The sequence below is a fragment of the Uranotaenia lowii genome, chromosome 1 (genome assembly GCF_029784155.1).
Source record: "Uranotaenia lowii strain MFRU-FL chromosome 1, ASM2978415v1, whole genome shotgun sequence".
Taxonomy (NCBI): domain Eukaryota; kingdom Metazoa; phylum Arthropoda; class Insecta; order Diptera; family Culicidae; genus Uranotaenia; species Uranotaenia lowii.
Window position 1 is genome coordinate 212691962 of NC_073691.1, and position 13294 is coordinate 212705255.

Here is a 13294-nt window from a genome sequence, read left to right on the forward strand (position 1 = left end):
CTTCCTTCTTTAAGTAAACTATTTGAGAGAGTTATTTTGAATAGAATGATGATTCACATTAATCAGAATTCTATTTTCCCTGATGAACAATTTGGTTTTCGTCATGGACATTCTACTACACATCAACTTTTAAGTGTAACTAATATGATTAACGCTAGCAAATTTGAGGATTATTCAACTGGTGTTGCTCTTCTTGATATTGAAAAAGCTTTTGACAGTGTTTGGCACAAAGGTTTAGTAGCTAAATTAGCTCGATTTGATTTTCCTGTATATCTCACCAAAATTATTCAAAATTATTTGACTAGTCGAACTTTGCAAGTAAGCTATCAAAATTCATGCTCTGAAAGGATACCCATTAGAGCTGGTGTCCCTCAGGGTAGTATACTTGGGCCTATTTTATACAATATTTTTACTTCTGATCTTCCTGATGTCCCAGAAGGAAAAGGTAGAAGATTATTTGCTGACGATACTTTGCTTTCAGCCAAAGGTCGAAATTTACGGGTGGTACGCAGTAGATTGCAACAAAATTTAAATTCCTTTTTGAATTACTTGAAAATGTGGAAAATTTCTCCTAACGCTTTCAAAATTCAACTTATTTTATTTCCCCATAAGTCAAGAGCTCAATTTTTAAAACCTAATGAAAATCATTCCATAACTTTTAATGGGGTTTCTTTAGAATGGTCTGATCACGTGAAGTACTTGGGACTCACACTTGATCGGAATCTTTCTTTTAAGAATCACATTGAAGATATTCAATCTAAATGTAATAAATACACTAAATCTCTTTATTCTCTCATCAACAGGAAATCCCGACTGTGCCTGAAGAATAAGATGCTTATTTACAAGCAAGTCTTCCGACCAGCGATAATGTATGCAGTTCCGATTTGGACTAGCTGCTGCACGACGAGGAAGAAAGCCATCCAGAGGATTCAGAACAAGGTTCTGAAAATGATTTTGCGGCTTCCACCTTGGCACAGCACCGAAGATCTTCATCGGATTGCAGGCATTGAATCTATCGAAGAGATGGCCAACAAAATCATCTCCAACTTCAGAGGCAAATCGATGCAGTCTTCCATCGCAGAGATTCGCTCTCTCTACAATTAGTTTAATTTTAGGATAGCTTTAGGTTTTAGTTTAAATTTTTTTTTTCACTACAGGATGTTCTCCTTTATAAAAATGCTTGATTGTGCTCAGCAAATTTAAGTCGAATAAATAAATTTTAGTGATTATTAAACTATAGGGCTCTGAAAGTTCATTATTGAACTGAACACCTAATTTACTGTATTAATGTAATATAAATGTAATGATGAATTGGTACTAATAAAGATATATTTAAAAAAAAAAAACTCGAATAAGGTGCCCACAAAATCTCCGAAGATCGATTTGCCACTCAAGACCAAACGATTTGTACCGAAACCGAAAGTCTCGGAAGCAAGATTGATGAGAATGGTCAATTCCGGCGACATGATTGATTCAATCATTTCCTGTCTACAATTGCTGAAGGGACCAGACGAGTCGAAACAAGAGCGAACGACTGAACGAACGAATGAATGAACAATCGAATGGCTTTTTTTTTTATCCCTCCCCATGGACAAGGCCTGGAATAATTCACTTTTGTCTTTATCGTTGTGAGTTCGAATTTTTTTTTTCATTGATTTCGATTTGTTCCTTTCCAGAGGTCCTGAGGATGGAAGTGATAATCATTGGAATCTTATTCGATTTTACCACATTCAACGGTTTCTCGTAAAGATGCTAGTCCTTAACTGCTTCAAGATTTGGTTTATATAATTTTATATCTTAATGAGTTAAAGCTGTCCCCTACTTAAATTGAACAAAATGTTGAATTTTCTCATAAAAACCTAAAAATTCAAATTTACGTTACTTTCAAATTTTGCAAAAATTCATGGAGTTTTAAACCAAAATTATGTTGAGGTCTCAGAATTTGAGAAATTCTAAAATGACCCCAAATCTGTCGGACATGTAATTTGTAAGAAACAATCGTGCAACCAAAAATCTAATAAAATACCAAATTAGTGATTGTAACTATGTTTGAAACTTTCAACGCAGAACAGTCTCGTCAGCCAGTCATTTGGTCAAACTACTGGACAAGAGCTAAGGTTTCAAGGTATCGGAAGGTGTAAACCACACACACTCAACCACATCCGCCGGAAAATGAAAGCTTACCTCCCGGAAGGCCATACTTTTGCATCGGCGATGACGGCCTTGTTGGTTTTCCGAGGGCTCGGCCATAATCAGCCCGGGATCCGGAATCGGTTTTGTTACCAGTCACACCGCTGAAAGCTGCTGCTGCACTGAAGTTAACTAGGGCAGCGGCAGTTATTTCAATGCCATCGTCGCCGGCGTTGTCGTAAGCGAAAGTTGTCGACGGATCCAAATTTGGGACTACGGTTATAGCGGCTGGTGTTGATAATGAAGTTTCCGAGTATTCGCCTGGTCCTGTTTCCCCACCGTCATGAAGGATGACGCCGTCGATGGTGGTGGTGGTGGTGGTGGTGATGCTGAGGTCGGAAGTTACAACGGTGCCCTCGACGGTGTTCCAACATTGAAACAGAACCACAAAATGCACGCAGAATATTAAATCACTGAAAATCATTTTCGGAATTCCAAATTTTTCGGCTCACAGCGCGGCGTCGCTCAACCAGCTTGTGGAAAGTGTTGGTGGTCCACCTAATGAGAAAGAAGAGAGGTGCAACGGAAAGAGAACTGGTTGGTAACTTTGTGTGAAATGAGTCCCGGATGATTCGTTTCTTGGTAGGGGGTACAGTATTGTACCCTTAGCCTTTAACCATATGCGGGTTTAACTTTAACACGTTCGTCGCAACGTTAATTTTGGTAGTTTTACTAGCCGGGCCCAAAGAAATTCCTGGAGCGAGAATGAAAAGAGGGAGAATTTCATAATTTGCATCGTGTGGCTAAACTCAGGGCTAATCTTTAATAAGAGATCGTCACACGTTTTTGATGTGACCCAGGAAGTACACCCGTCACCCAAATATGGATCCCATGACGACGAACGTGTTAATTGTTCCATTTATCAAAATATGATACTACCAAAAAAAAATCCTTCAACTCAAACGTTAAGTTGAGTTAAAAAATTGATGAAAAAATGGTACAAATTTCCGCCACAAAGTTAAAAATAATTCTTGCAACATTCCACACATAAATTAAGTTAGCTTATATAGGAGATTTAGACCAGAGAATGATTTTTTAAGAAAACATCAATAAGTTTTGCACAAAGGAGGATGATGGGATCCAATCGGCTCCCATTTGAAACAACGACGGTGACGAGATCTTAACCCTCAGCAGATTGTTTTACGACGATTCTTCAAATATTGGAGGAATAGCCAGCGCTACTTCGGTTTTATCACTGGGACGCAACGATCTTGGCACTTGGGAGGCCTCAAAGCTCCTCGACTCAGTCGCGCAGTCGCGATTCTGTTTTTCCAGTGATCGTCATTCCCATCTTGAACCCGAATCGTTTGACTCCATCAGCTTCCACTATCAGAATGTCGGCGGTGTAAATTCGTGTGTAGTCGATTACCTGCTAGTTACATCGAGCTCCAGCTATGACATCATCGCCTTCACTGAAACATAGCTGAACGACCGCACGCTTTCCAGTCAGATTATCAGTCCGAACTATGCAGCCTTCCGATGCGACCGTAAAGGGTGACACGGTCAAAATTTAGTCAATATCAACTTGACATTTTTCTTTCAATTTTGCATTTAAAAAACCTGAACACCCCTCATTTTGAAGGTGTGTGTGTAGAATGTTGCTCCTATTTTGATTTTGGAATTCACTCTTGAGTTGTCAAAATGCCGTCCAAGGAAGAAGAGCAGCGTATCAAAATTTTGCTCGCGCATCGCGAAAATCCAAGCTACTCGCACACAAAGCTGGCAAAATCGCTAAAAGTTGCCAAATCAACCGTTACAAATATAATTAAAGTGTTTGGGGAACGTTTGTCGACAGCCAGGAAGTCTGGATCGGGGGGAAATCGAAAACCGGAAGCCGCTGAGACGAGAAAGAGCCGCTGAGACGAGAAAGAGAGTTGCCGGTAGTTTCAAGCGAAACCTTAACCTTTCTCTCCGAGATGCCGCAAATAAGCTGGGTGTACAACCGAGATCGAGCCAAAAAACGAGCCGGACTATCGACTTACAAGAAGGTAGTGACTCCAAATCGCGATGATAAACAAAATACGACGGCCAAAGCGCGATCCCGGAGGCTGTACACGACGATGCTGATGAAGTTTGACTGCGTGGTAATGGACGACGAAACCTACGTCAAAGCCGACTACAAGCAGCTTCCGGGACAGGAGTTTTATACGGCAAAAGGAAAAGGAAAGGTAGCATATATTTTCAAGCACATGAAACTGTCAAAGTTCGCGAAGAAATTTCTGCTTTGGCAAGCCATCTGTTTCTGTGGCTTGAAAAGCAGCATTTTCATAGCTTCCGGGACTGTCAACCAATTTTCCGAAAATCAATCAAAATAAACACTCAGGATTCGTTTCCTGTTGGATACATTCTGATTGTATAGTGGGATAGCGCCTCTCGCAACTGCTTCGCCCGACTGGTATGCAATCTCGATCAGCGCTCTACTCAGCAATGCCAACCGAGTCCCATCATTCAGAATCATCGGGTTTGTAAACATCGCATATCGGAGATGAGTGAGATACCAACTGATCCATTCTGAATGTCACTCACTCAGTATCCGCCTGGCTGATTAGAAATTGAAAAGACGGCGGAAGTGACCATCTTTCCATCACAAACACAACTACAGTTTGATTTTATTCTTACTGTAGTAAAAAAAGCTGTAAAATCAAATAAGTTTATTAATTGGCTATGTTTAAAATCAAACAACATTTCCTAATGATCGGTTACATGTATCACTCGTTCAGTGCCTGAACCATTCACTCCTGATCCTAGCCCAACATGATTCGCCGTATGCATCGCTCAATGGTGAGATTCCAATTTGATGATAGTGCTGCACTGTTTTGACAGCAAACATCGTGCGAGGTGATCTGTATTTTAGCGATGAATAAAACGATCGATGATCGGATAAGTCCAGTAGCAATCAATAACAAAACCCGATCGCTGTACGTTCAGTTGCGAAGTGCAATCAGGAACATTCATTGAAAATGAGTGATTTTCGGAACACTGCTGTCAACCAAGAAATTTACGTGAAAGAATATTTGAATAAACGTCTGCTGCCTTTCCTGAAGAAACACAGTTGTTCTGTACTGTTTTGGCCGGATTTGGCATCTTGCCATTACAGTAAAAAGGCCATGGAGGGGTACGCCGCCAACAACGTGCAGGTGGTTCCCAAGGACAAGAACCCTCCCAACACGCCAGAGCTCCGTCCAATTGAGAAATACTGGGCTATTGTCAAGCGGAACCTAAAGAAGACAAAAAAAAAACTGCTAAGGACGAGCAGCAGTTCAAGGCAAACTGGCTTTCTGCGGCGAAGAAGGTGGACAAGGTGGCTGTACAAAATCTGATGGCAGGGTTTAAGTGTAAGACCCAGCAATTCGGATTTGGAAAAGCGGAATCCTAACTGAATATTTTTCCTGATTTTATACTAATTAAACTTGAAAAAGAAATTTCATTTGATTTTTTAAATAAACGATATCATGAATTTCGTTTTCCCTTGACCAAATTTTGACCGAATCCGTCCATTAAACAGCAAAAAGTCAACCGGAGGAGGAGTGTTATTGCTGTGAAATCTGAACTCCCATCCAGGCTAATCGAAGACAACTGCTGGAAAGATTTGGAACTTTTATGGGCTCGCATCGATCCCGGTGATCGGAAACTATACTTGTACGTGCCTCCCGGTCATTCCGGAGACCAGGTGTTAGCTGAATCTTTCTCGCGCTGCCTCACCAAAGTTAGCTCTATGTGCTCTCCCGAAGATGTTGGTGATTTCAACTTGCCTGGTTTGAAATGATGTTCTTCGCGAAGTTACTTTCTGTTTCCGGATCCTCAACTTTCTTCGTTTTCGGCATCCTCCAACATCTTCTTAGATAGCTACAGCGACTCTGCGTCAAATCAACAATATCGAAAATGAAAACGGTCGTTTGCTCGACCTATGCTTTGTCAACGAAGGGTTTAGAAATGGTATTCTCGTCAGCAACCGCCAAACTCATAAACTCTACTTCTAAGAGCCCGGACGGAATACCAGCTACTTTTTTGAAACGGTTTATGCCGCATCTGCTAACACCTATCATGCATATATTTCAAGCATCGCTGGACGGTGCAATCTTTTCCGCTTTGTGGAAAGAAGCATATATGAGCACTGCAAGCACCACTTTCAAGCGATCAGCACGGTTTCATGCCTAAACGTTCAACTACCACAAATGTACTGACGTTCACATCTTTTGTACAAGGAAACTATGCCAGGAAGACCCAAACCGATGCTATTTATACAGATTTGTCTGCTGCATTTGATAAAATGAACCACGAGATTGCTCTCGCAAAGCTAGGTCGTTTGGGCTTCTGTGAATCTTTACTGGAGTGGTTTTGGAGCTACTTAACAAGACGAAAGTTGTCCGTTCATACTGGAGAATCCTTCTCGAGACAGTTTCTTAGCTCTTCCGGAGTGCCGCAAGGAAGCCATTTAGGACCATTAATTTTTGTCATCTATTTCAATGATGTTCTCTCGCTCCTCGATGGCTTAAAACTCGCATAAGCCGATGATTTGAAACTGTATCACACCATCAATGGTACAGACGACATCGATTCCCTGCAACGGCAGTTCAACATTTTTGCTGACTGGTGCGACAACAACTGCCTGCCACTAAATCGCAGTAAATGCTCGATTATACCGATTATACTAAGAGGCCTCTTTATGTCGAGTTCATTCTCGGGGATGATATAATCTCGCGGGTCGACCAAATCAATGATCTGGGTATTATTCTCGATCAACGGCTTGAGTTTAAGACTCACACGAACTACGTTGTAGACAAAGCCTCCAGAAATCTTGGTTTCTTGTTTCGCGTGGCTAAAGAATTTAAAGTTGTTCTGTGTACTGCTTAAAAAGCTTATGTATATCGCAGCATAGTCCGTTCCGTTCTCGAGTATGCTTCTGATGTCTGGTGTCCTTTCTACCAGAATGGGGTTGAGTCGAGGCTATCCAGCGGTGCTTCATGCGATACGCCTTTCGACACCTAAACTGGCAAGATCTTTTTCGTTCGCCAAGTTATGAGAATCGTTGCCGCCTGATAGACTTAGACACGCTTCAGGTCCGAAGAAACGCTACGCGTGCTTTGGTCGTTGCGGATCTCCTTACATCGAGGATTGACTGTCCCTCGCTGCTGGTAGCTATTTCTCTCAACGAGCGACCGCGAGGATTGAGAAACCAGAATCTGCAACTCTACGTTCCCGTTCGGCTGAATAACTTGACTCAGAGATGTCTCAAAGTGATCAAAGTTTCGAATTTTTTTCCCTCACATTGTTCTTTCTAAACAAAGAAATAGATGCACTGAAAGCTTTATGCCGTCAGCGAAAAAAACTATTTAAAATACTTCAGTCATAGAACCTGCTTCGTTTGTTTGATGTTTTTTTCATATTTTTAATCTCATTTAATTTCAGAAGTAACTGAAGATTTAGGGCGCTCAGAAGTTAAGGTAAATAAAAAATTTTAAAGTTGAAATCTCCTTCAGTTTACGGGAAATTGATTTTATTATTTAAATTGTTTCAATTGCCGAATTTCAAAACGTGCAGATTAAATGCGCCTATTGATGTTTTATGCAAAATTTCAGTTTTTCTGGCAATATTGTAATATAATTATATTACAAATGCTTGAAACTGATAAATCTCATAAAACAAAGCTGTTATTATAAAAAAATCTATATCTTTTATAATTTAATGAAATAAAACAGTAATTAGTCTTGTTAATTTACGTCATAATTTTACTACTTAAACTTGTTATTTTAGGATAGAGGCATTTTTCAAACATGATGAGGTCATACACTCTTTTATTCCCTATTCTTATCATTATGAAACCTTCATGAAAGCCTCAATTTATGCGTATGCCAGTAGGAAGACTGCCTCAGTTCGAGGTGGCCAAAAACTGATATCTCCTCTCAGCACCGTCCATCGTGCCAAGGTTAAATTTGGGTCTAAGACATATGAGAAGCTGTAGAAGCCGAAGCGGAGTCAAAAACAAGCTACTTCTGTTGAACCAAAAGCTCGTAAATTATATCATCAATTGCTGTTTGGAAAATCGATGTACATGTCCATGTATAGCGGTCAAAAATACGATTGTATGGAATCTAATTTTTATTGATTCATCGTAAAAGAAGACTATTGAGAACACAAATATGAAAAAAAAATTTGGTCCTAAATAGAGTTTAAACTGTTCATTTTAAATGGTGCTTTTATATATTGTGACACTCGATAGTCCCGCGTTTGTTAATTTTGAAATAAAAGCCATCCAAATATTTATTTTTAAGATTTCAGCTAGTTGAATTTTGTGTTAACAGTTGAAACAGTTGAATTTTGTATAGTATTTTCTACCCCTTAAATGTATGCATTCTCCTTATCACTTTTTTTTTTAAAACGTTTTTGACAGAAAAAATGTAATATTTTATTCGAACAAAACTTAAAATTACTTCAATTGATGCTTTATGCGTTATGACATCACAATTAACGGGTGTTAAATAAAAAATGAGAATGTTTTCAATACCTTTCAGTAACTCAAATCAAGATCGTAAAATTTTCTTTCTCCAAGAAAATGGCTCTTTGGGCTCCCTAGAAACAGTAGGCGTGTTTGGTTTTGCTAGTTTGAATTCAGTCAAAGCAAAGACGGCGTCGAAACAGCACGTGCTCCGCGAACGCATTGTATGGTTCTACGAAACGCATTTCCAGCAAGGAAAAGAGTTCACGGTGGCACATTTTAAGGAAGAAAATGTACCTGTCAGTACGGTATATCGTATCCTGGGTTTCCTGAACGTAGAGCGGAAGGTCGGAAGTGGTCGTCCGGTGACGATAATGACGAAGCAGAGGAAGACATCGTTAAAGAAGCTGTTTGACAACAAGGACGCAACCAGCCTGCGTGACGCCGGTCGGAAATATGGCTGCGTATTGATTCATCGTACCCAAAAGATGGAAGGAATCGTCTGCAGGAAGAAGACGAGGTCGCCGGAGTACACGGAGGAGCAGATTGAGACGGTTAAATCACAGTGTCGGTGGATGACCAAAAAATACCGCGGGACGTCATTCGTTCTGGCTGGCTGGCGTACCCTGAGGAGAAAAAGATACCGTTCGTGCCGAAAGATTGTAGCCCAACAAAATTGCCCCAGTGCCGCCCAATAGAGGATTTTTTTGGCTCACTCAGTGCCCTAGTGTATAAAAACAATTGGAGGGCCAAGGACACCAAGGATTGACTACAAGAATTCGGAATTGTATCCGGAAAATGGATGTACAACGTTCTTGTGAGAGTATCGCGACAAAGTTGCGTCGAACATCAGTCCACGGCCCTTACTCAAACATTAACTGACATTTTTTTGAAGAAAATACATTATGTTATTAATAAAAAATACTGAAATCGATGAAAAAAAATAACAATTATTTAATATGTGATTGAAAAAAATCTCATTTTTTATTTAACACCCGTTATATTAACAACTATGAATTTTCAAACGTTTTCATTCGATTTTTCATTCACAATAAAGTTTATTGCAAACTACCCCTATTTTCTTAGTAGGGTGAAAATGAACTTCAAAAATCTACTATTTCTCATAGAACAGTTGTAGGTATTCATTTAAGGATAGCAAAATCATTTAAAAATATAAAAAAAAAACATCGCCGAACAATACTGTAACAGCTTGAGAGTATACGCCGCTGGGTTGGCTTGACTGAGTTTTCGGGATCAACTCATTTAATATCCCGTCCGGGGATGGAACAACTTAAAAGGGACAAGGTCTGGGACTTCAAGTACGGGATGGCTGTGGGTGGGGTAAATTTTTCCCCAAAAGAGCTGTTACGACACGTTTACCATACAACACACTTGCACACTGTCGAGATCGAGGGGGCCCAGGACGTGCCGTGTGGTTTTTCCTCGTTTTAACAAAATGACTAAAGCTTCGGCTGCCATTGCATCGTCGAACAACAACACACTGTAACACTTTTCCCACCGGGAGCTTCCCTCTTTCTGTTCATGATTTTTCAAACGGTGTGTATAGGTGGAACCTACTCTATCAGCAGAGCGCCCGAAAAAGAGCTCAGAAAGGGTTGACACTGCTGACTGGAAAGCGGTTTAATTCACTCGCGCCGTATGTATTTTTTGGCATTTAGCTGCAGCTGGTCCTATCCGAGTCATCCGGCGAGATTCGTTTCCGTTGCTGAAACCGACTGGCCGACCGACTGAACCAAAACTGTGTTTTCGCTTTAACGATGATGATGATGATGATGATGATGCACTCACTATGCTCCTGGTTTCAATGTTCTCAACCAAGCTTTGGAACCAGAACAGTAGGTTACCGGGAACTGCGGAAAACCCTCGACGGGACAACCACACCCGGAGCATCACGTAGTAGCCTTCACCGGTTTTTGTGTGTGTCTATTAGTTGCTGTTTTCACTGTTGGGACTAATTAGGGCAAAGTGTTTGACTCACTGCCGCTGTTGTTCTCTGCAGCTCAGCACCCCTTTGGTTATTTTCTGGAGCAGCTGCGGTGTTCAAGATTTGATGCGTTAATCCTCGGATGGGAAAAACGTAGTCCTCCTCGCTAGCTGCAGTGTAACAAGATCGTTAGCAGACGTGACATGTCGGATCTGGGTGTCGGTTGCAGGCTTAAGAAGTTGTATGTATTTTTTTTCTTCCTGGGAAGCTGACATTTTAAAAGTTGAATTTTTACAAGTTATGTCTAGATTATAAGCGATCTGGTTTCATGTTAAAAGAAATATTAATTAAGGCTTTTAAATGTTATCTTTTCCCGTGAAATTATTATTGGAATATGTTGTTCGGAAATCAAAGGGTAGGAAAACAAGAATTTGTAGCAGGTTCGTCGGTTTTACCGGTTTCGCAAACCGTCAAGGGACCATTCAAATATTACGTAACGTTTTAAAGGGGGGAAAGGGGTATAGCAGTTTGTTACGCTTTGTGGATTTTGCTTAGAAATTTTGAGACGAATGTGTTACGTAGGGGGGAGGGGGGGTTAAAAATTCTTGAAAATTGCGTCACGTAATATTTGAATGGCCCCCAAAGTAAACAGAAATTATGATACTGTTGATACGATAAGATGATATGATACGAAATGACAATAATGACAAAAATGACAAAAATGACAAAAATGACAAAAATGACAAAAATGACAAAAATGACAAAAATGACAAAAATGACAAAAATGACAAAAATGACAAAAATGACAAAAATGACAAAAATGACAAAAATGACAAAAATGACAAAAATGACAAAAATGACAAAAATGACAAAAATGACAAAAATGACAAAATGACAAAAATGACAAAAATGACAAAAATGACAAAAATGACAAAAATGACAAAAATGACAAAAATGACAAAAATGACAAAAATGACAAAAATGACAAAAATGACAAAAATGACAAAAATGACAAAAATGACAAAAATGACAAAAATGACAAAAATGACAAAAATGACAAAAATGACAAAAATGACAAAAATGACAAAAATGACAAAAATGACAAAAATGACAAAAATGACAAAAATGACAAAAATGACAAAAATGACAAAAATGACAAAAATGACAAAAATGACAAAAATGACAAAAATGACAAAAATGACAAAATGACAAAAATGACAAAAATGACAAAGACAAATGACAAAAATGACAAAAATGACAAAAATGACAAAAATGACAAAATGACAAAAATGACAAAAATGACAAAAATGACAAAATGACAAAATGACAAAAATGACAAAAATGACAAAAATGACAAAAATGACAAAAATGACAAAACAAAAATGACAAAAATGACAAAAATGACAAAAATGACAAAAATGACAAAAATGACAAAAATGACAAAAATGACAAAAATGACAAAAATGACAAAAATGACAAAAATGACAAAAATGACAAAATGACAAAAATGACAAAAATGACAAAAATGACAAAAATGACAAAAATGACAAAAATGACAAAAATGACAAAAATGACAAAAATGACAAAAATGACAAAAATGACAAAAATGACAAAATGACAAAAATGACAAAAATGACAAAAAATGACAAAAATGACAAAAATGACAAAAATGACAAAATGACAAAAATGACAAAAATGACAAAAATGACAAAAATGACAAAAATGACAAAAATGACAAAATGACAAAAATGACAAAAATGACAAAAATGACAAAAATGACAAAAATGACAAAAATGACAAAAATGACAAAAATGACAAAAATGACAAAAATGACAAAAATGACAAAAATGACAAAAATGACAAAAATGACAAAAATGACAAAATGACAAAAATGACAAAAATGACAAAATGACAAAAATGACAAAAATGACAAAAATGACAAAAATGACAAAAATGACAAAAATGACAAAAATGACAAAAATGACAAAAATGACAAAAATGACAAAATGACAAAAATGACAAAAATGACAAAAAATGACAAAAATGACAAAAATGACAAAAATGACAAAAATGACAAAAATGACAAAAATGACAAAAATGACAAAAATGACAAAATGACAAAAATGACAAAAATGACAAAAATGACAAAAATGACAAAAATGACAAAAATGACAAAAATGACAAAAATGACAAAAATGACAAAATGACAAAAATGACAAAAATGACAAAAATGACAAAAATGACAAAAATTGACAAAAATGACAAAAATGACAAAAATGACAAAATGACAAAAATGACAAAAATGACAAAAATGACAAAAATGACAAAAATGACAAAAATGACAAAAAAATGACAAAAATGACAAAAATGACAAAATGACAAAAATGACAAAAATGACAAAAATGACAAAAATGACAAAAATGACAAAAATGACAAAAATGACAAAAATGACAAAAATGACAAAAATGACAAAAATGACAAAATGACAAAAATGACAAAAATGACAAAAATGACAAAAAATGACAAAAATGACAAAAATGACAAAAATGACAAAAATGACAAAAATGACAAAAATGACAAAAATGACAAAATGACAAAAATGACAAAAATGACAAAAATGACAAAAATGACAAAAATGACAAAAATGACAAAATGACAAAAATGACAAAAATGACAAAAATGACAAAAATGACAAAATGACAAAAATGACAAAAATGACAAAA

At 37.7% G+C, this 13294-nt stretch overlaps 1 protein-coding gene across 1 annotated transcript in view; it reads right to left on the reverse strand.

The window, feature by feature from the left end:
- The window catches only part of LOC129746965 (uncharacterized), a 47119-nt gene that overhangs the window by 24063 nt on the left and 9762 nt on the right, over positions 1-13294 (reverse strand). The window contains exon 2 of the mRNA XM_055740940.1: positions 2185-2688. Within this exon, the coding sequence (XP_055596915.1) occupies positions 2185-2614 (430 nt within the window). The 5' untranslated portion in view covers positions 2615-2688. The remainder of the gene's footprint in view (positions 1-2184; positions 2689-13294) is intronic.